The following is a 22,880-nucleotide window of genomic DNA, read 5'->3' on the forward strand; positions in this document are numbered from 1 at the left end:
GGCTACTGGCCACTACTGCCGCTGGTTTCTGTTCCTCTACCCCTTCTGTTGCTTTTTCTTCTAATGCCCCATAATCGAATTGAATTGGATGTTTTTCCAGCAAGGTCGCTCGAGGGGCGGCAGAGGCAGAGGCAGAGGTGGCGGTTAGCTGCTGCCCCTGGCAACGTTGGTGAAGTGCCACCTGCTGGAAAAAAAGGCTCAGCAGCACCCACTACCATCCACTCACTATTCAGACAACTAATCTAGTGTCCTTTTGGCAAGAGGGAGTGCCAGGGATCTAAAGGGAAGTACTTGTTTTTTTTGGAAAAAATAGAGGAAAATCTGAAGAAGAGGTCTTCAAAAGTCTTCAACTTTAGTTTCTTTTTGTTTTTATAGTGGATTCTTGGGGATATAGTCGGCTGATCCTTGAAATACTTCTCTGATAAGATCATTTCTTTATTAAAATGTTTAAAAATTCAATTTATTGACTTTTTATCCTTTAAAGCCGGATATAGATAAGCCTGATAAGCTATAGGATATAGTTTTCAGATTTATTTTCTTCTTAATTATATATGTATAAGTTAAAAAATTAAAGACTAACACAAAAAACTAACTAAAAAAAACAGAAATGAGGACAAAATGATATGATTTTTTGATTAAATTTCTTATCAAGAAGAAAATCTCTCCAAGACCTATTGTCTCCATTCTCCCTAAGAACCTTTTTAAATAAAAATCCTTAACAAATTTCCCTAAAAAATAGTACAATCCCATTTTTTAGAGTGTAAAATTAATCAGAAAGAGAAAAAGAAAGAAAAGAGTAGCCATTTGAATATTGCACTTGTTGAACAAAGTCACGCAAGTACAGTGATAACACAAAATAAAGGAACTATTTAGAAACAATTTCTATATAAAAAGTAAACAAAAAAGTAGCTTGTATTTGAAGTATTAAGAAAGTAAAAAAAAAAAATTGATATTAAAAAAAAAAAAATAAATCAATTTCTTACATAGTTCTAAAAATAAATAAAAATATTAAAAATTTCTTAATAAATAAAAGAACAAAATTAAAACTATATTAAAATAACAATATATATATTTCTAGATTATATATTTTTATTTTCTGGATCTATTTTCTAAATTAAAATTAAAAATTAAAAATATATATCAAATACAGACCCCCCCTAAAGCTACTTGAAGCCTCCTTTTTATCGAGTCCCTACTGCATCACGTATCCTGGAATGCAATTGTCTTAATTTCAGTGTCCAGCTGGGAGGAAACCCTAGGATTCTGGCTGGAAATTAAGTGGACTTTCTCATTTCTCATTTGTCTCTTGTCTCGTGTGTCTTGTCTCCTGGCTGCTCTATTATCTCCACTTCCCTGTCTCTCTCTGTTTATTTTTTTTGTTGTTGTCTGTTTTGGTTAATTGCCTCGAAAGTCTCGTGACTGGAATTTGAGTCAGCAACTCAGCAATTGTTTTGAATATACAAGTATCTCCCTCTCTATCGCCCCCCAGCTAGCCATCTCTTTCCGTTTGTCTGCCAACATTTTTGTTAATTCAATACAATTTTCTGCTCTCTAGATTAGTTAATGATCATCGTTTGTGCACTGAGAGAAAAATTATATACATTTCTAATAAAAAAAAAAAACTATTTTTTTAGACTGTGATTTTTTATGGTTTTTTTTTTAGCTTCTTGACTTTTTAGTATTCAAAGCTTTAACATTCTTAACAATAAAAAATAGTAAAAAAAAAAGTAAACATAATTTGAATAATTTAAACTCTATTAATCAATTTAATTTATTTATAACAATAGATTTTATTTGTTTTTTTTTATTTATTTTTGTTTGCTTCCTATTTTGTCTACAAATTCTTTCTTTTTAAAAATCCTTATTTATCTTCTTAGTTTTATTTATTTTTGATTAATTAATTAATTATTTTATTCTAAAAACAGCTCCCTTTGGCTTCTCTTCTTTCTTTTTATCAAAAAATAAATAAAATCTCTTTAAAAAAATTCTTATTTTTTAGTAATTATGATTATTTTAGTTTTATTTATTTTAATCCTCTTAAGGCTCTCTTTAAGCTTTCTTTTGTTTCCCTTGGCTCTCTTTGTTTCAAAAATACCCTCTCTTAAAGAAAATTTCATATTTTTCTTCTTTTCAATTTCTTCTTTTTATTTATTTATTTTTGATCATTTATTGAATAATTCCAGCTGATAATGGCTCTCTTTGTTGCTCTTTCTTTTCTCTTTTGAGAGAACTCTCTCTTATGCTTTCACCCTAAAAAAAAAATAAAACAAATAAATTTTCAATGTTAATCAGTTTTTCAGACAATTTTTTTTTTGTTAGAGTTTCAAGTGTTTTTAATATTTAAACAGCTTTTTTTAACCAATCTATTTAGGCTTTTTGGGATTTAAAAATATCCATGATCCATGATGAATTTATACATTTTTCTTAAACTTAATTTTTTTAAATATATTTATTTTTTTCTCTGTTTTTTTTTTGCTATTTTTTTTTCATTGTTTTTTTTTTTTGCGAACCCACCTCAATTATTTTGTTATTGCGACGCCGGCAGCAGCAGACCAAGCACGCACACACATATTTGATTAAATGGAGACCTGGCGAGGGGGCTGTGGGCCAAAGGGGCGTGGTTTTTGGGGAGGCAGAGAGTGGGGTAGGGGGCGGTCGCAGGGGGTAGCAAGTTCATCACGGTCCCAATGCCGATGCATCATTCAAATAAAACTTTTCGTTCAAAACAAAATGATTAAATTTGTTTTTGTACTTTTTGACGTATTTTTTGACTTCTTTTTTTTTTTTTGTTTTTGTTATTTATTTTCTTTTACCATCCAACACGTTTATTTTTTGCTGTTTTTTATTGTTTGTTTTTTATTATATGTATTATTTTGTGTTGATTGATATTATTTTGTGAAATTGTTTGCTGAGTAAGCCAAGCAGGAAGTAGGTTCTTCGCAAATTAGCTAAAAAATTTTAATACTTTATCGATGATTAAGGCAAGTTGTATTTTTGGGCCAAGAAAAGGGGTTTTATTTTTGGTCTACATTTAATATTTTTACTCTGTAATATCCCTAGACTAAAATGCTTATTTTTTAAGCAAGAAATAGAGATCTTTAATTTTTTTCATTATAACATTTCTGTCTTTGATCTTAAATCTTCAAATCCTAACCGTACATAACACTCTACATCTTAAGATTCTCTAGGATATTACTCTCAAGGATAATTTTTTAAAAAATATAACTTTTTCTTCAAAACCCACCTGACATTACACATTAGCGCCTTGATTCTTTTTGGCGAAATAAAGCCTTTTTTAAAGCCCGCCATATAAAGATATTGTAATGCCCGTCCGGGCCGATAAGTTGGCTCAAAAAAAACAAAAAAATTTATATCACTGTTACCCCCATTAAATATTTCGGTGTTTTTCGGTTTTCGGTTTTTGGCGTTTTTTTTCGTCGTGTCGTGGTTGCCAGGAGACAATAAAATGCAATCAGAGAGCGTTTATGGTTCCATAATTTAGTCGATCCGAGAAATCGAATTGAAATCGATTGTATCAGTATGACAGTATAACAGTTATGCCTGTATAACAGTATACCAGTATGTATATTGATTAAAAATGAGTCATAATTGGGATAATTTCCTAAAAAGAACTATAGAATTTCACAATTTAATAAGATTCTAGGGGGCTAGAGAGTCTATATCTGTCTAGTAATTAAATTATTAAAATAATTATAATATTATTAATAATTTTTATAAATAAATAAATGAATAAACTAATGACTTGTCTGTTGAGGGAAATATTTTAGTTTCCAGTTTTGGTTTTTCTATAAAATGTATTTTTTAACAGACTATGCTTGTGACTTCCATGTTCTGTGCCTTTTCCCATAATTAATTAATTATTTTTAGCATTGATTAAGTTATTACTAATCGTAGTAGTTAGTATTATGAATCACTGACTAGTCAGTTCCTATTTCATGATCCTCTAGTGATCCTCTGACTCGTTATATGGCCAATTTTATTAAATTCCATTACGTTGCCAGATTATTCCACTGCCACTATGAAAAGTATAAACTATAGTATATACTACAATATAAACTACAACAAATAACAACAACTAAACAGCAATTGTCTAAGGTCAAAACGCAAAGCGTTTCTTGGAAAATTGATCTAGAACAGGGGCCGGCTTCCCTATTTTATTCTTCTCTCCCAGCCCTCTAGCCCCCTTAACCCTCAGAGCCCCTCTAACACCCGTCTATTACAGAAGCCAATTGGCTGTAACGTACACTGGGCGAAATAAAGGGTTAATGTATCTCAAAAAGTGAGTTATTTTTTTTTTAACTTAATTTTTACAAAAAAGGACTAGCATTTTAGTTATTTTAAGGGAATATATCTTTCTTCCTTATCTTTGGATATATTATCGATTTATTATCGATTTTCAAAGGCAAAAAAGAAAATTTTATGATTTTATGATATGATATTCTATCGATTTTTATCGAAAAAATTAATACATAAGAAGAAAACTTAGAGATTTCTGTTGATTCTTGCAATAAAACTATAGAAATTATTTTCAGTTTATTGCTTTAAATTAAATCCCTCTTTTAAAATAAATTTCTATCGATTTATTCGATTATTGGATAGATTCTATAATCTAAATTATAAAACTAGGCTATCGAAAAGATGCTTCAAAATTGCTGTCAAATTTTTTAATGATATTTGAATCTTTTTAAATAATAAAAACATGTTTTAATTAAATTTATTTTTTATCGATAAAACGATAGGCAGTCTTTTTAGTGTATCTTTTTAAACCAGAAACCTTAGTTAAGTTTCCCCTTCAAAACTCATCATATATGATTTTTGTAAAGCCCCAAAGACCCATAATTTTTGTAGCAGTGTATTAGGGGGGGCTGTCCGGAAATGCCGCAAAGTGAAAAACTTTTCTCCGGCTCCGGCAGTGACGTATTTCGGATTACAGGTCTCGCCGACTGTCGTCATTCTAGTGAGTCCCCCCGACTAGCCATTCGATAGCCGGTTTCGAAAATGCATCCATCGGGCTGGGAGTTTGCTTTTTTTTTCTTCACAATTTTCTTATTATTTATTTATTATTTTGCACGAGAGTGGGCCGCCGGAATGGAAATTATTTGTAAGCAATTTATTTGTTATGCAGATCGGTTATAATTGGAGGTCTGGCCCAATACCCTTTATAGGAATTTATAGGAAATTCCAGATGATAAATGATCCAGGCCAGGGCTCTACAACTGTAGCCTATCATGTGTTTGAGTCGAAAAAAGTAATCCCATTAATGATTTAATATTAAAATATATGAATTATTCGAGATGTAGTTGCAATTTTTCCATTTCATTGGATAATTCCGTGGGGAGAGCTATAGGAAGAGTATTTCTCAGGTCTTCTAAAGACAATCACTGTCAGGCTAAAGACCTTTTTTATTTTTTATATTATTTGTATTTATTTCTTTTTGGCACTCCAAGGAGGGCGAGTGAGAGGTCTGAGCCCCAAAATCAATTGACTTGTGACGCCAGCAACTGGCACCAATCGACACAGCAGAGCCGCGAATCTTTATTAATTTATTAATTTATGAATTATAATAATCAACGGCGGCGAGACACCATTCACTGACAAAACTGTCAATTTTTTATGTTTCTTTTTTTCTTTCAAGACGTATAAATCATAAATATTTGGCTTTATATTTTAATAAAAAAAATAAAGCAAGTCTATGTATTTAGTATCTTAGTTACTTTTTTGATTAGTTACTATATGATACCTGTTACTACTTATTTTGTTTTTTTTCTGGGAGTACCTGGTATGCAAATTTTCTGTATCTTTTCACTCAAAAACTACACCTTGTTCTAATTTTTGAGTCAAAAACCATTCCTCTTTCCGAGTGCTTTGAATATCTTTTCAATAACTACAAGTACTGGGTATGAATAATACCTCTAATATCTCTATAATTAAATACCTCTTATAAACTCTATATATTTCCCAACAAATCCCCCTTCCAGCTTTCTTTTCCCCCAAAAATGTCGCATTTTTGCTTTGATTTTCTTTGTTATTTTTTTTTTTATGAATATTTTTTTGTAATATCTTGCTGTTGTCTTTCTAACCAACTCTCCTAACCTTGAACTCTTCTGGGGGTGTCGTTCACATGTCTGGAATCAAATAGAAATCAAAACAAAAACAACAACAAAACAACCACAAAAAATTAAAAACAAAAAATGAAGAATTGAAAAAGAAATGATAACTTGCAGCAAAAAAAAAAGGCCTGGCTCCAGTTATTGGGTTTTATTATTATTTCTTTTTTTTTTTGTTTTGTTTTGTTTTTGTTCCAGTGTAGTAGGTATGTAGGTATACGATCGTATTTATCTGAACATTTTGTAAAATCAAAGTCCATATCAAGAACGTGATTTAAACAACATTTTAGCAACATTCCTTGTAGAGAGAATAAAAAAAAATAGAAATACTATTTTCAAGATAAGATATATATTTTCTGAAATATTAAAATCTAAAGACTCTTAAGAGATCTGTTCTTCAAGTTTAAATGACAAATATTTATGTTTTATTTGAGAAACACGGAAATGCCATTCCCCAATGTGATATTCTCACCTGTCTGATATACATATAAGGTAAAAAAATATGCCTGAATTTCACCGCGCCATACCACAACATAGTTTCTTATTTTTTTGCACTTTGGACAGATACAAATCATCCAAATTATTTGTGTACATTGGGGGGAGGGCTGTGGTGTGCCAGTCGACTTGTTATTCTTTCTTTTCGGCTCTCGACTGGGCTCTGCTGGTTGACGAGCCCCAAATATAATAGATATATATATATTTTTTTTGCTCCAACCTGGGTGGGGGCAGGGGTCCAAGCCTTCGGCAAATATTAAGTGGGGAGTGTGGTGTTTGATAAACACTCGAGGGCACCCACCAAACGCCAGCCTAAGTATACTTTCGGCTCAGTTTTCGGCCGATTTTTATGCAAATTTTTCATAAATATTAAATCTCTTGGACAAATATATATCTTAATCCTTCAATCGATAAGTTATTATTATTTTAAAGGGTGTTTTTCTTCATTTTAGTCAAAAGGGAGTTGGTTTTTGAGGGTTTTGGTTATTTTTCTGGGAAATAATAGGTTGAAGCATGGTTTTTTGAGTTTTTTAGTTGAAATTCTAAAGAAATAAATCAATCGATAAATAATCGTTCGAATTGTTTAGCTGAAATTCAAAAGAAATAATAAAAATCGATAATCTGAAGTAAAATTTAATGAAAAAATAATCGATAAATCTTTTAACTTAAAATATGTATGTTTTCAAGGCCTAAAAAATTCTATATAATTTCTAAAAAATTGTATTAATATTATTACTTGCTACATTAATATTTTAATAAATATATTTTAATAAATAAATAAATATATTTTTGTAGCCAGAATTTCATATAAAATGACCTGGCGCTAGGATGCTGTTTTCGTGTGTCTGTAAATTTATTTATTTTCTTGTGTGGGTGGCTCACTGACACTGAGCCAGAGAAACGCATTTGAGATCGGTGTTTGCCTATTTGCTCTTATTATTTAAGTGCTAAACGAACGTTTTTCGTTCCATTCATCATTCACCAGAAAATAAGTAATACAATTTAAAGAAAAAAAAAAAGGCAAAATAGACAATTGAGAAGTGGATTCAGTGGATTGATGTATGAGTTTTTCCGAAAGGGTCGTCCTCCACACCAAACACCAAAGAAAACAGCATCTTTAAAATCTCACATGAGTCGAAAATGGCTTAATTTGAATATGAATGAGGCCCAAACTGTCTAAATAATAAAAATACCAGCACATAACAAGTGCAAATGTGAGTTAAATAGCTCATTTGCATAGCTGGTTATGAAAAAAAATAAAAAAAAATCCAAAAAAAAAAAAATGTTTTAAAAAGAAAATCTCTAATTTTTGTTCAAGAAAAATAGTAAGAAAATAATAGTTAAATATTTTTAATTTTCTTTTTTATTTTATCCCCCATATTAATCCCCTTAAATAATAACTCTTTTTTTTATAGAGAAATACCAAAGAAAACTTACCTGTTTTCTTAGTTTTTCAGCCTGTTTCTGTTTTGTTGCTGCCTTGCGTAAATATTTGGCTTTTGTATTTATCATTTTTTATGTAAGAGATTATAAATTTATGCTCCACCTTGTAGCGCGTGGGCTTTAATTTAAAAAAAAAAAAAAAAAAATATACAAAAAATACTAACAACCACACGTGTCGTGTAATATCATCATGAGGGGGATATTTTTGGGGGGCTGGGTTCTTAAAAGAGAGATCTCTGTTTATGGATATTATAATAGTAGTCTCGACTGACGTACTCCCCCCCAGTAGTACACAAGATAATTGGAAACAAAATAAAATAAAAACGAAACGATACGAATCCGAATCCAAACCAAACCAGATCGCATCAGATTCAGATCTCTCAGAAAAGTAGTTCGCATTTTGATTACGTTTTTGCTTTGCTTTTCTGTTGCTTTTGCTTTTGGTTTTGCTTTTGGTTTTGCTTTTGCTTTTGGTTTTGCTTTTTCTTTGCTTTTGCTTTTTCTTGGGGCAAGTCGTCGCTTCCTCTTCCAGACTGTCTGCGGCCGGAGTTTAACGATCAGACACACAACCCATCAAGACCGAATAAACACCACACCATATATAACATATATACACCCGATCAGACAAAAACCCATGCAATTAGTTATTTATTTCTACATTTTTTTCTTTTTTTGTTTTTTTTTTTCGGCAAGCCAAATCGCAAAAAGGCCTCCGACATTTTAAGGTTTTTTTTTTCATTGATAAACTAGGGAGATACTCTTTATCTTCCTAATTTATTAAAAATTTTTAAGAAAAAAATTTACGTTTAGGGTTGAGGTTTAAATATCTTTTAAAGAGTATAGAAATTGAGGTGAAAAAATAATTTTAAAATATATATTTACTTTGATTAATATTGAATAAAGTTCAAAGAAACGCTGCCTAATAATGTACGGCTCAAAACAGAGATGAGATATTTTTTTATGCAGAAATTATAGCTAAGGTTTAAATGTTTAATAATTAAGTTAATAAAAAATGGAACAAAATATATAAAATAGATTACATGGAATAGAATATAAATATAAAAAAAAGGAAAGAAAAATAAAAAGCAAAGATCTAACTTGAAAAAAGGTAAGTTTTAATAATTAAATTTAAATTAGGTTTTAAAAAATATTTAAAGGCTCTGTAAAAATATATTAATTAGTATGGTATACATTTCTATATTCTATATATATAAATTTCTATATATTTTTTTTTTAGACTTTTCATTTTTCAGAAATCCAGATAAATAAATCCCAAAAAAAGTGATTTATTTTTCCCATAACCCATCTTATAACTTATAGACCCTCTACAACTATAGGGTATCCTCCAGTTCGTTGTTGAGCCGCTTGTTATTGTTGGTTTTTTTGCCTTTTCGCTTCGTATTGTGAAATTCGCCAGCGCAGACGTCCAATGTACGGCGCACACCTATGATCTCTCTGTATTTGCATTTGTGTTTGTTGTGCTTTGTATCTATGTGTTCTGTATGTGTGTGTGTATCTCAGTGTCTGTTATGGTGGTATTGGTGTGTATCTTTATGAGCTGGGCGTGAGCGGTGTGTTGTCTGATAAGATTTTGTTTACTTTTCACGTTTGGCGGCAGGCAGTTTTGGCGATTCTCTCGATTTTTCGGCAAATGCCAAATAGAAATACAAATTCTATGAAAAAAAAAAAAAAAAAAACTGTATATATATGTATATGTTGTATATAGTGTATATAGTGTGGTGTAGTGTGTGATAACTATGACGAAGATTGCAACTTACTTGTTGTGAGGCTGAAAGCGCGATTTTGATTGAGGTTCCAAGCATCTCACAAAGTACTTTGATTGCTCTGTCTCTGGCTCTGGCTCTGTCACTTATTGCTTTTATTTTTATTATTTATTTTATTATTTTGTATTTTATTTATTGTTTTTCTTGTTGTTTGTTCACCCCGATTACTGGCCTGGGCTTTTGTTTTGGTCCAAAGTCACGTGAGGGGCGCGTGCCGCGCGATTTGTTCGCGTTTTCTGACGCCTTCTCTCCCTCTCTTGTCTTTATTTTAGATTATTTTTATTTTTGGTCTGTTTGTTTTTGTTTTGATCATCAATCATATAATTATTCCAAAGCCACGAATAATTTCACTGCGATTTCATTCATAAATTTACAAAAAAAGAAAAGCCTCCATTCATAGGGGATCTCTATAAGATCTTAAAGTTTGGATCAAAAAATATATATTTCCAAGGCCTTCCTGGGCCACAAACTATAAAGACTTCCTTATTCTACTCTCCAGTGTGTGTTTTATATTTTTTTCAAAGCAAATTATATGCTAAGGTGTGTAAACAAAAACAATAATAAATCGCAAAGCGCCAAGTTAAAAAATCCGCAGAGTCCAAAATTCGAAAGAGATAACTAGAAAGGCGAATAGAAAGAGTCGCTCCCAGGAGGGGGGGATGGGCTCTAAAGAAAATTATTTATTATTTAGCGCATTTCGTGACATTGCCGAGGGGTTTAGTCATCTACCCATGCCATATACCATATCGCTCGGCTCTACCAGTTGATGAAAACGCACGACAACGCAAACCAAACACAAATACCTCAATTAACAGCAATTTATTTTGTTCTCGATTAATTTACTATGCATACGTTGGTTTTTTCTTACTTATTTTTTTTTTGTTTAATTTTTTTATGCTGGAAAGCGTTTCTCTTTATTTTTCATAATTTATTTAACTTTTTTCAAAACAGGGAACTTGAGTTAAGGGTTTTTTTTTAAGCGTTCTGGTCTCACTTAAAGTGTATCTTAAAGTGTGACCAACTTTGTTTGTGATTCTTATTTCTAAGCTTCTCTTTATTCATTTTTTTTGTCTTAAGGAAAGTCAGAAAAATAGAGTTTTTAGGATATTTTTTAAGTATTTTCTAGAATTTAAAATATTTTTTTCCTCTACCTCTAAATTCCTCTAAAAAAAAGTGTGACCAAAAGGGTTTGTGATTTTTTTTTTTGGAAGCTTCTTTAATTTTCTTTAAAAATCACACAGAAAGTAAAGTTTTTTCTTAAATTAAATAATTTGTTTAAAATTATTTAAAAAGTGTGGCCAAATTCATAAGTTTTTCATTGAAAGTTTCTGCAAAGAAATCATTAATCTTGTTTAAAAATAATATTGAAAAATTAAATACACGTGGAACGTATATGGATATCCATAAAGACAAATGCGAAAATAATAATCAAATTAATGCCCTTTTTTCAGAGTGATTCCCCTCTAACTAGCCCCAGTCCCAGACCCAGTCTCAGTCTCAGTCCAAATCCCCAGCCTCAGTCCCAATCCCCAGCCTCTATGCTAATCAATTTAACGCGCAAATGCAAATTACTTTTCATCTTTCGCAGCTCTATTACCGTTTGTTTTCCTATCGATTCTATAACTTTGATCAATCGGCCATAGCCGCTGGGGGGCGGCTGTGGGCGTGGCCCATTTAAATATGATTCAAGTAGTAGTACTAGTAAGAAGCGATAATCAACATTACTGGCGACTTCTGTGACTTCAACTGGTGCTGGTCGGCTGGAAGGCCTTTTGTTTGCCCTAAAACAGAGAGAGGGGAAGTGTTGTCATGCTCCCCCTTTCATACTCTCTCTTATCAGAAGGCCCAGCCCATCCACGTGATGCCAGGCTAACCATCTATCCGCCCCCGCCACCCACATCTATCCAAAAATAAGAATACACGGTGGGAAAAATTAGGTGCAGGTCTTTACAAATTCTATTTATTTTATTTGATTAAAAAAAAAAAAAAAAAAAAAAATCAATCGAAAATATCGATAAATTATTCATTATCTGTGGATTGTTAGATATTCTTGATTATTTAAGGATAAGTTTAATAGGTTTTCAATAGTGATTTATGGGAAATGATTCTAAAATGGCTATCTTTTTCGTTTTCTTTTCGAAAATATCGATAAATTATTGATCAAATAAATTATTTCAATAGTTTTTCGATTTTTTAACGATAAGTTTGATAGTTTTTGTAGGGAGTTTGTTTCTGGATTTAATAGAAATATTTTTAAAAATTCTATCAAGGTATTGTAGGAATCTTTACATTTTCGATTGCCCAAATATTTGTTTCAAACCACTTTAAATCGATAAATAATCGATTAAATAAATGCTTACCATTTTTATGCACAATTCTCTACGAATAAAGTTTTTAATTAAAATCACTTTACAATATCTATGTCATTATCCATATCTTCTTAAGTTCTAATGAATATCTCTTTTAAAACAGCACCCTCTTTTCTTGCCGTGTATAATTTCTTTGTGTGCATATCCCCCCGGAAGTTGAAAATATGAACCGTATAAAAATAAATGACAACCTAAGCCAAAACTCGGGTGGCGAACATTATTTTTTCAACTGTTTATCAGCATTACCAATCTGCCTCCCTCCTGGTGGCTCTCATTTTCTCTCTGTGTGTGCGTAGGGGGTATGCCATTAGGTGTTTGATATTAGAAAACCGTCATCTCTTCATGTTTTTTTTTTTTTTGATTTTTTTTTTGGCTAGCAAGGTTAAGTACTTGTGAGGGAGTACCTTGGGGCCTGTCGCCTGGTTCCCCGATTTTTTTTTTTTATCGCCCACTGTCTCTGACCAGTCGGTTCTTTTATAATTATTCAAAAATTGTTTTTTTTCTTCCTATATTTTTTTTATTTTTATTTTTCGCATAATCTAAGAAAAGAAACTGGTGATTAGGAGACACGCGCAATGATTCCCATTAAGTGGCCAGAGAAGAGGAAGCTAGGGTCGAAAAAAAAAAAAGATTACCGATCCACCAGGGTGGGAATTCTCAAGTGCAGGGGCCAGGGGCTTTCCCAATTTCATAATTTTTCAAATAATTGATTTAATTGGAAACACTTCATTTGGAGAATATCATAAATTGTGGCTTGGATTGTGGATTTTGGATAATTTTTAGGCATTTTTGTTTGTTTCTTTTTATTTAAAAAAGATTTTATTTCTGGATTTTTTTATATTTTTTTGAAAATATTATTCCCTTGTAGTATAAAGTTTTTATTTTTATATTAATTTGGCTTTTTTAAGGGCCGCGTTAAGTGTTTCCTATTAAAAACGAGTATGAGGGCTCTATTATTTAAATTGTTATTTTTTCTTTAATTTATAGTACTTTTATTTATTTTTTATTTAAAAGAATATTTTTTTATTTTTCTCGCTGCTTAAGTCCCTTCTATGAGAATCGAGGAGGAGGGCGCTATTTTTAATTAATACTTTTAATCTTATTTTAAAATAAATATTTAAATTTTTTAATTAAATTATATTTTTTCCGCCTTTTTAATGGTAGCTTAAGTGCCCCCTGTGAGAATCGAGGAGGAGGGCGCTATTATTTTAAGTATTTTTAAGATTATTTTGTAGTATTTAGTATTTTTTTTATTTTTAATTAATTTTTAGGCCTTGCTTAAGTGCTCAGTATGAGAATCGAGGAGGAGGGCACTTTTTTTTAAAACTGATTTTCATTAATATTTTTTTTTTCCTTATTCTTTTAGCAACAATTGTCCCTTAAATACAATTCAAAATATTTAAATACGAGGGTCAGAAGCATCTCGTTGTCTGCGAGGGCCCATAAAGGTGATTCAGAGGGGGGCTTTGGTCGAAATAAAAAAAAAAATCTGTTAAAAATAATAACCCACAGGCCCGACAGTGTCTGGATAAAGAAATCAGAGCTGCTAATCTACAGAGCTACTGTTATAGCCCCGTTAGCGACCGTGTTGGCCACTGTTTTTTTTTTTCTTTGAATTTATTTTTTATTTCTTTTGTGGCCGAGAGAGCATGCGCTTAACAGCTGAGATCGCCAGCCGACCAATGCGGCGTATGCGTGATATTTTGACGCGCTTTTTTCGCCGATTTTGGCTTTTTGTCGGATTTGTTGGCTGCCCAGGCCATTTTGTCTATAATTAAATCAAAAGGCAAAACAATTACAACAAATTTAAGCAAATTAAGCATTAAAAAGGCGAAAAAACACTAAACGCTTTTCAATGATTATTGTTGTGCGTCCGAGTCCGCGTCCGAAACCGATTTGCTTTTGAAGTTCATTGTTTTTTGTGTGTTTTATTTAGGCTGGTACGTGCAACAAGGAATAACAATTTTTGATTCTGTCTGTTGATGTTGATTTTGCCTTTTTTTTACGATCCTCTGGCTCTGGCAGCCAGAAGCTGGCCTGGCTGGCTGTCTGGCCAATAAAAAAAAGCGTTTTCAATAACATTTCGTGTCTGGTGTTTCATTTTTTCTTCCCCCTCCTTTATTTTTTATGGCTCTACAAAATAGTAAAGGTTTTTTTTTTTTTATTTACCCCCCGAATAGAAACACACAAATTTTTTTGCCAAAAAAACAAATGAATTTGCAAAAAATACAAAAAAACATTATGTATAAATATTTACAACAGTCTTACAGTTTTTTTTTTATTCTTAAAAATACACACACATTCTTTAACCACAAAAAAATTATTTATTTTTTGACGCAAAGTATTGGGGATCGGTTCGGTTCGTTACTTCTCTCGCATTTTGTTTACCAATTTTATTAGCGGTTTGTCGTGGCGTCGTAAGTTTAAAAAAAATATATATATACTATATACAATAAAAGGGAAAAAGGGAAGAAAAGAAGAAAAAAAAAAAAACGGCGTTAATCGATATGAAATAAATCGTCAGAGATCGTGATTAAGTATTTAACATGATTAAGATATTGGGCTACATATATATATCCCCCTCCGATATATCTGATCGGATCCGATCCGATCCATACACATAATGTACAGCATCCGTTGAATGTGAAGAGAAAAAAAAAGTGTATATTTGTTATATTTATTTTTTATTTTGTGCCTCAACCGCATACCGCCTTTTGGCCAAGATTTCTGATTGGCCAAAAACACGACGCAAAAAATAAATAACAAAAAAATATGATTTGAAAATAATTTGATCAGTTTCGTTGACCACACTAATTAGAGTGCCAATCGAAACAAATTGAATTGAAAGAAATTAAATTAAATATGTAGAAAAAACAAGCGAAGACAGTGCGTTTCATAATGCTAGAAAAGTGTCTTTTTTTTGGTCGAATTCTCAACTTGGTTCTTAAGAAAATAGGCTCAGAAGTCTATAATTTTATTTGATTTAAAATAGTTTGTATTATTGCATCTAAATTTGATTTTTAAATCAGGTTTAAGTCTTTTTTCATCCTTCCTGTTGTTAGAATTCTCAACTGGTTCTTGGAAGCTTGTTTTCGTCCTTCTTGTCGTTAGAATTCTCAATTCTCAATTCAAACTTGATGAATTTTGGACGATTTGCGCCCTTCCTGTTGTTATAATTCTCAAGTGGTTTTTTCGACAACTTGACTTGAAAGAAATACTGTTTTTCAGCTTAGTTATAGAATTAGGAGTATATAAAATATATAATAGCAAAAACCAGAAACTTAGTTTTTCTTAAAAATTTCAACAAAAATCTGACTTTTCCTGGGTCCGTGTCGAAATTTAATTAATAATACTTGACATTTTTAATGGTCGTTGCGCACATTTGTCATTCGAGCTATGTATAATTTATAACATTTTGTTCGTTGACAAAATCACCTGCCCCCCTCAGCCCTTCAACCCCTCCCCCTCCCTCTTGGACCATCATTATGATGATGATGATTATTACATCTCATGTATTTCCAGCTTGTTGTGTTTTTGCTGATCGTTGTTGTTGTTCCGATGAATGTATTATATTATACCCTACTTTTTAGTGCGTGGCGACCTTAGCTAAGATCACACAGCCAACAACTACAAAACAAAATATCATAGACCAGAGCAGAGCAGGGGGAAAAAAAAAAAACGCAAAAAATAAAGCAACTTACTTGGGGTATATTTGTCAAGGTTCAAGGTTACAACCTGTACTTATTAATACGGTTTATTGTACTTTTGTTTCATCACCTGCATCGGTACAATTAACAACAAAAAAAAAAGGCAACAAAAAATAGAGCAAAAACAATAACCATAGTTGCTTGACCCGCAGGAGCAATTGTCTTCTATAATTATTTATACGATGTTTCATTTGTTTTGGAATTTTTCCAGCTTCCGAAGTTTGCAAATGACAAAAAAATATATATGGGGATAAAAAATGGGAGTAATAAAAGGAAATTCAAAGGGATAATAGGGAAATTTCATATAAAATTCGGACTATTATTGATTTTTTAAATTATTTTAAACTAAAATCTAAATTTTTTGTTTAAAAAATAATTTAATAAAGTTTAATCTTCTTATATGGAATAATTATCTTAATATTTTAACTTTAAAAGCCTTAGAAATGTAAATTATTTTCGTGAGAAATAAAAATAGTTAGCTTCTAACTCCCAAATTAGAAACTAAAATTAAATTCTTGCCTAAAAATCAAATGTAAATATTTAATTTAATAATTTCTATTCTTAGAAACACTTTTATACCATTTCGAGTACAGCTTTTAAGCCTTAAGTTCTTATTATTTAATTTTTTTATTAATTTTTTTGATAACATAAAATCCTAGTATGCAAAAAAAAAAAATAAATAAAAATTATGAAAAAGATGGGCGTCAACGTTGCGTATGCGCATTTTGTTTGCCTGTATTTGTGTGTTACCTTCGCTCGCACACACGCTCCCTCTATTTCTTCGCCTCCACCTCTGCCCCTCTTCGCACAGCCCTCGCCCCACCCCCCGCCCCCTTTAATTTTCATCCAGTCCATTTGTTAATTTTCAATGCTACGCCGAAAAAAAAAAAAACTATCATCATTTGACGTTTTTAGTTGTTGCTATTACTGTTGTTGTTGTGATAACACCGGATTGAGGTGTGCGCGTGCTCTCTTTGCTCAGCCAGCGTCGCTGCTGGCGTTTGCTGCCGCTGCCGCTGCTGCTTTTCGTTAGTGACGTCGACGTTGACAATTTACATGTGTTGTATGCTGTGTTTATTTTGTTACTGTTACAGTTGTTGCTTTTGCTTTTATCAGCCGCCATGAGGAGGTACAGTGGGACGAATAGTGTAAAAATAAATAGGATTTAACAAAAATTATAGAGAGTTATTAGACAATTGTTGGTTATATTTTTCCTGTTTTTAAATTAAAATAATAAATAAAAATATATTTTTTTAAATTTAATATTTTACTTATCTATTTTCTAACAAAAAAATAGTTACAAGTCAAAAATTTACATTTTAACCCATTGTTCCGCCATCGTAACACCAGCAACCAATAAGAAATTAACGCCATTTGCTATTGTCGTCGGCACGATCATACCTTCGGCTAGCATTCGTGTTTAATTCGTTTCTCTCTCTGTATTTCGAATAGATGCTCTCCGTATTGCCTATTTTCTCACTATCAGATAGTCACTCTCTCTATTTTACAGCTGGTCGGCTCAGCTGAGAGATCGCGCGACATGTGGCCACCCCACACCCCACAATATACACCTCACACCTCAGCGTGCTTCATCCCCTCTCCCCCCACGGGGCCCCCCTCGATACGCGTGACTGTGGTGTGACCAAATTTGGGGCAAACGAATTTCGAAAAATGCACCGTTATGCCAGATTTTAATAGCGTTTCCGAGAGAGGCACTTGCCAAGAATGTGAAGAAAAAAGATAGATTTCTATCTCTCGGATGGTTTTTCACAAAAAAATTAAATCGAGTGAACCGACATTTTTATCCAGTACAATTAAATTAATTACAAATTGGTGTTAAAATTTGCCTTTTTTGGTCACACTTGCCAAATACATTTTTTTTCTGCTAAAACGAGAAACTGACAAAAAAAAAACTGCACTGGAGAAAAATTTATTTTATTTTATTAATAAATAGTTTATAGATAAAGATTTCAAATACTATTATTATTATTTTATATATTCCTTTGCCTTATTCCTTATTTGATTATATTTTAAAAAGTTTATTAACTTTGTTATTTCTCTCAGTGTATATTTTTTTTTGTTAGTTTTTTCTGTCCACTTATCAGTGATTGTATGTTGGCATTCCATTCTGTAGACTGGCCCTGACTGTCTGCAATTGACCGCAAAGCGAACGTGTGCTGTCTAGTGTTAATTGACAGCCACGCACTGGCACTAGAGCCGCACACACACAAACACACACACTCAAACGCACATACGCACATTAGGTTGGTTCTTGATAAACTCAAATTAATTGAAAAGTTGTTGAAAAAATAATGTACGAAACAAGTTACGAATGAGTGATATTTTAGGGTTGACTTTTTAGATTTCTAAAATATAAAATCTATAAAATATAATTGATATATAAAATATTACTTAGAACCTAATTAAAGTTATTTGAATATTTAAGTTTAATCGTTAAGTCTCAGATAAGTGCATTTATGGTCCACCCTAAAACAATGCGCATACGCAGCGGCGGCTGGAAGCATAAAAGAGAGAGCCAAACTAAACCGGTGTTTGAGAGAGAGCGAGATAAAGTGAGAAAAACGCAGCCGCAGCCGCAGCTGTAGCTGTAGCGCACTTTGCAGGGCCCGCAGCCTTCTTTCCATTTTCTTTTCTTTTTTTTTTTGCCGATCTGTTTTGATATTGATTTCAATTGCTCTCTGCTGGGGTGGGAGGGAGAATGGGCTGCAACCACAACGAACCGAACAACTAACTCTCCCCAGTTACGGTTGCTTTATCAATTTGCGTTTGCAATCAGTGCGAAGAAGAAGAATAACAACAATAATAATAATAATAGGCGCGCGCTCTGCTCACACATACACTGAAATCAATTAAACGTTGTCGTCATTTTTCGGCCACGCGTACACTTGTTGCTCCGGTTGCCTGCGTGAGCTCTCCCATTGGCGCACCACCACCACCTCTCTCTTTGATTTGGCTTCCACTCCCACTCCCACTCCACTCCATGCTGGCCTGGCCCGGACTCTCTCTCTCTCTTACGGCCGCTCTCTCTCTCTATATAGCCAGCATCAGAGGCATCATTGCAGTGTATGTCGTTCTTTTGGGATTTTACATTTTTTAGTTCATCGATCTCAGCGTAAGTGTTCGCATCGCATCGCCTCGTCGGTCGTCGCTATTCGATTTCGATTTTAATTCCGAATCCAATTCCGATTCCGACTACGGGTTATAGTTTACGGTTCTCCAACTAACTCTCCGGCCGTTTCGCACTTTAATTTCTGCCTGTTTTTTTCTTCATTTTTTGTTTTGTTTTTAAAAAAAAAAAAAGTGGTGTGTTTAATTTATTTTTCTTAAAACAAAAAATTTAAATTTTAAAATTAAAAATGTGCGGGATATTTTTTACAAATTAATAAAAATATTGCCTGATATTCAAATCTAAAAAATTAAATAAAAATTGTAGAATATTTAGAAATTTAATTTTTAGACAAATACGATTTTTTGGCGCGTTTTTTTTTTTAATCTCCTAATAATTCCTAGATTTTAAATGACAATCTTAAATATTTTTTTGTAATATTCTCTCAGTGGCGGGTTTATCTTATCGCCTTTCGGCAAGGGAGGTGAGGAGCCAAGGCAACGACTAGGCAGGGGGGAGGGGGGCGACCTAGGTCTGCGGACAGTCCCCCATCTATAAGTCAGTTCCAGTCGCTCTATCCGAGACCCACAGACCACAACGAACTGATCCGAACCGGAACCCCAAATTCCCCGGGGAACCGACAAGAATCTCCAAATAAATCGACAAAAAAAAAAGAAATAAAAATAAATAAATATAAACAAGAAATTAAAATAAACTCTAAAATATATTCAATTTCGGTTTGTGATTCCCCGAAGAGTTTTGTTTACAACAAAATTAACCAACCAAGAAAAACCCACAAAAAAAAAATGTGCAAAAAAAAATTAAATTATTCAAGTGTCTATAAATATAAATATGATTTTGAAGAAACCCTCTCCTTAATTGATTTAGTCTGTTTTATATAATTGGCGAAAATAGTTTCATGTTTTGTTTACAAAATTCCATTTCCTATTTTTTTTTTTCGTATTTTTTTTTTTTAATAAAAAACAACTTGCGAAGAAATGCTATTATTAGCAAATATCCAAAAACTTTCGTTTCTGGCAAATAAACTTGAAATAAATAGCACAATTATCCGTTGAATGCGGTTTCCTGTTCGAAAAATTACAAAAAAAAAAATGATTAAAAATAACGATTTGAATCGGATCCGAATCAGAGTCTGAAAAAGAGATAAGATCGGACCAAGTTCTGATCGTTTATTACACGTATAATGTGGGTCAATGAAACAAGATCATGATTTTGTATTTTTTTTTTGTTATTTTTTTGTCACAAAACGACACTTGACTTAATACATTTGTAATATGTAATTTTATATTTATTTATATATACATATATATTTGTAATTAATATATTGCTGTAGATTTCAATTAGCATTTAATCAAGCCAAGAACTCGCCTTGGCATTTGATTGTCAAAAAAATAAAAAAAAAATCAAATAAAAAATTGAAAACCAATCGAAAAGCTACTAGAGGCCGTTTAAAGTTTTGGACAAGCCCCGGGGGGAGGCGTAGCTTATAGAAGGGGGCGGGGCCCGGGCCCGGGTCCGGACCGGGCGGTGCTAACACAATTATCTGTGTCACCGCATCGAGTTTGCTGTCCAATATCTCTCGATTAGCCGCCAAAAAAAAATCCAAAATGCACTGAGAGAAAGGCTAGAGAAGTTAGAGAACTAGTCTGGGCTTAAAAATATATCATGTATAATAAAAAGTATGGAAAATAAGTTTTTTAAAGGCAAGAAATTAAAATGAAATTGTATTCTATTATTTCTATTTATTTTAATAATTTAATAGAATAATAATGCGTAGAATTAAAAGAAGTGCCTATTTTCCTTTAAAAAATTACCACTTTTATGGCTTAAAAATAAAAATTATTAAATAACATTTTTAAATATATCTTTTTAAATATTTTTCTGTTTTAAGTGCCAGGTTTTATTTTAGTATTTTTAAAACATATCATTTTATTAAATAAATTTTTTAATGCCTAAATTAATAATTTTTACCACAATACCACAAGGAATTTTTTAAGGAAGACCTTGTTTGGGGGATATCCATTAAAAAAAAAATTAAAATGAAAAGGAAAACAGGAAAAAAATTCCTATCGAAAAAGTAAAAGGCAGTAGGAGACTCCAGGTCCTATAGCACTGGAAAAAAAATGCCAAGGAACCTGTTCGACTCGTAAATTCTTCCAATTTTTTCCTCGCACCTTCTTCCTGTAACTGTAAAACAGGAAAAGAAAGAGAAAAATAAAAACAAGGAAGCAACCGAAGGAGCTAAAAAACCTTTCAAGGTGTTTCAGTTTCAGTTCCAGTTTTTATTTTATTTTTTTTTCCCCATTTGGTTTTTTTAATTTTTTTGGTAAAGGGAAAAGATGAAGAAGAATGCACTTAAAACTAAAGATTATTATACGAACTCCCTTAGTATTTTACTGTTTTATTTTTTACATTTCTTGGGGACCGGACTTTGAACTTAAAAGTCCGCTTTTTATGAAAAACAACATTCTTTTTTTTTTCTTAATTTCTATACAAAAAAATAAACAACCATATAAATAAATTAAAAAAAAAAAAAAATAAATAAAGAAAAACAAAAAAGCGAATTGCCAAAACAAAACAAAAAACGAGAAAAACGCAGCAGAAATGTAAATTTTATTGGCGTTTTTGGAGCGTTTTGTGTGCGGTTAATGTCGCGCGCGTTTTAGGCGCGATTGTGAAGCGTTTCGAGCGCGTTTCCGACGGTGATTTCATCTTCTTTCTTTCTTTTTTTCTCCCAAAAAAAAGGCAGATAAAAAAAACGCAACTGTATTTATTGTAAAAAAAAAAAAACATTTATTCGACCAAAAAAAAATAAATTAAAAATAAAAACAAACAACAACAACAGAAGCAACAACAAATGTACAAAACAAGAAATCCATTGAAATGCCAAAAAAGAAAAAACAAAACAAAAACCTAATCAATTAAATTAGAGAACAAGAACAATTAAATGTGCCAACTATAATTTACCAAATAAAAAACAAAAAATAAAAAACAAAATCTATGCCTAAAAAAATAATAAATTACACTGAAAAAAGCACTTATCCCAAAAAGAGAACGAAGAGAACTCGAGAGGAGAGAGTAGTAAGAGTGAAATAATAAAAAATAATAACTAAACAAAAGCCATAGTAATAAGATAAAACAACAACAAAATATATATTTAATGAAATATATTAATTAATAATTAAAGTAAAAACTAAAAAGGGGCCAACAAGTACAATTTGAAAATCCATCAAAATGCGATTCACCTACAATCAGTATAAACATTACGAGTCCGGATATCGGATTCCATCCAAAATGCATAATCTTGGCCATCATGGTGGTGCCAATGGTGGCGCCAACAATTCCAATGGTGGCCTAAACCACAACAACAACAACAATAACAATAATGGTGGCAACAACAATGGCCACCATTATGGCCATCACAACAACAATAGCAGCAATGGCGGCAACAATAACAATAACATGCAAGCCTACCAACATCATTACAAAAGCAACTTTGGTAAGAAAATGCCAATTTTTTTTTTTTGTTGGCAGCTAATTGTGTGTTTTGATTGGTGTTTTTATTAAATTAAAAACATTTAAAACTATTTGCCTAATTAAAAGGAGTTTAAAGAGTGCGAAAAGGGTTTAAGAGAGTGTAAAAAAGGAGAGAGAGATCTTAAGCTTAACAGAGGAATAGGGGGAGAGACTTTAGGAGAGAGCTTAAAAGAGAAAGTAACGGGTATCATATAGTTTTCTTTTCGTTTTTATTAATTTTAAGAGATTTAAAGAGCAAAAGCCTTAAAGAGAGAGAATTAGCCAAAGAG

The 22,880-nt window shown here is 31.9% G+C and overlaps 1 protein-coding gene and 1 long non-coding RNA gene across 6 annotated transcripts in view; one reads left to right on the forward strand and one right to left on the reverse strand.

The window, feature by feature from the left end:
* The window catches only part of LOC6504479 (transcription factor mef2A), a 47,236-nt gene that overhangs the window by 2,881 nt on the left and 21,475 nt on the right, over positions 1 to 22,880 (forward strand). Inside the window, exon 1 of one of the 5 annotated variants that reach the window (XM_001966950.4) lies at positions 20,957 to 22,573. The exons of 2 other annotated variants lie outside the window; for them this stretch is intronic. In XM_001966950.4, the coding sequence (XP_001966986.4) occupies positions 22,309 to 22,573 (265 nt within the window). In that variant the 5' untranslated portion in view covers positions 20,957 to 22,308. Of the gene's footprint in view, positions 1 to 20,956; positions 22,574 to 22,880 lie in introns of those variants that run through there. 2 more of the 5 variants (XM_032452356.2, XM_032452354.2) reach the window with 2 other exon arrangements.
* LOC116655120 lies at positions 9,427 to 10,372 on the reverse strand. Its single transcript, XR_004310275.2, has 2 exons — positions 9,845 to 10,372; positions 9,427 to 9,739 (listed from the first exon to the last, which is right to left on the reverse strand). It is a non-coding gene; the product is annotated as an uncharacterized LOC116655120 (long non-coding RNA).

The sequence above is a fragment of the Drosophila ananassae genome, chromosome XR, assembly GCF_017639315.1.
Source record: "Drosophila ananassae strain 14024-0371.13 chromosome XR, ASM1763931v2, whole genome shotgun sequence".
Classification (NCBI taxonomy): Eukaryota; Metazoa; Arthropoda; class Insecta; order Diptera; family Drosophilidae; genus Drosophila; species Drosophila ananassae.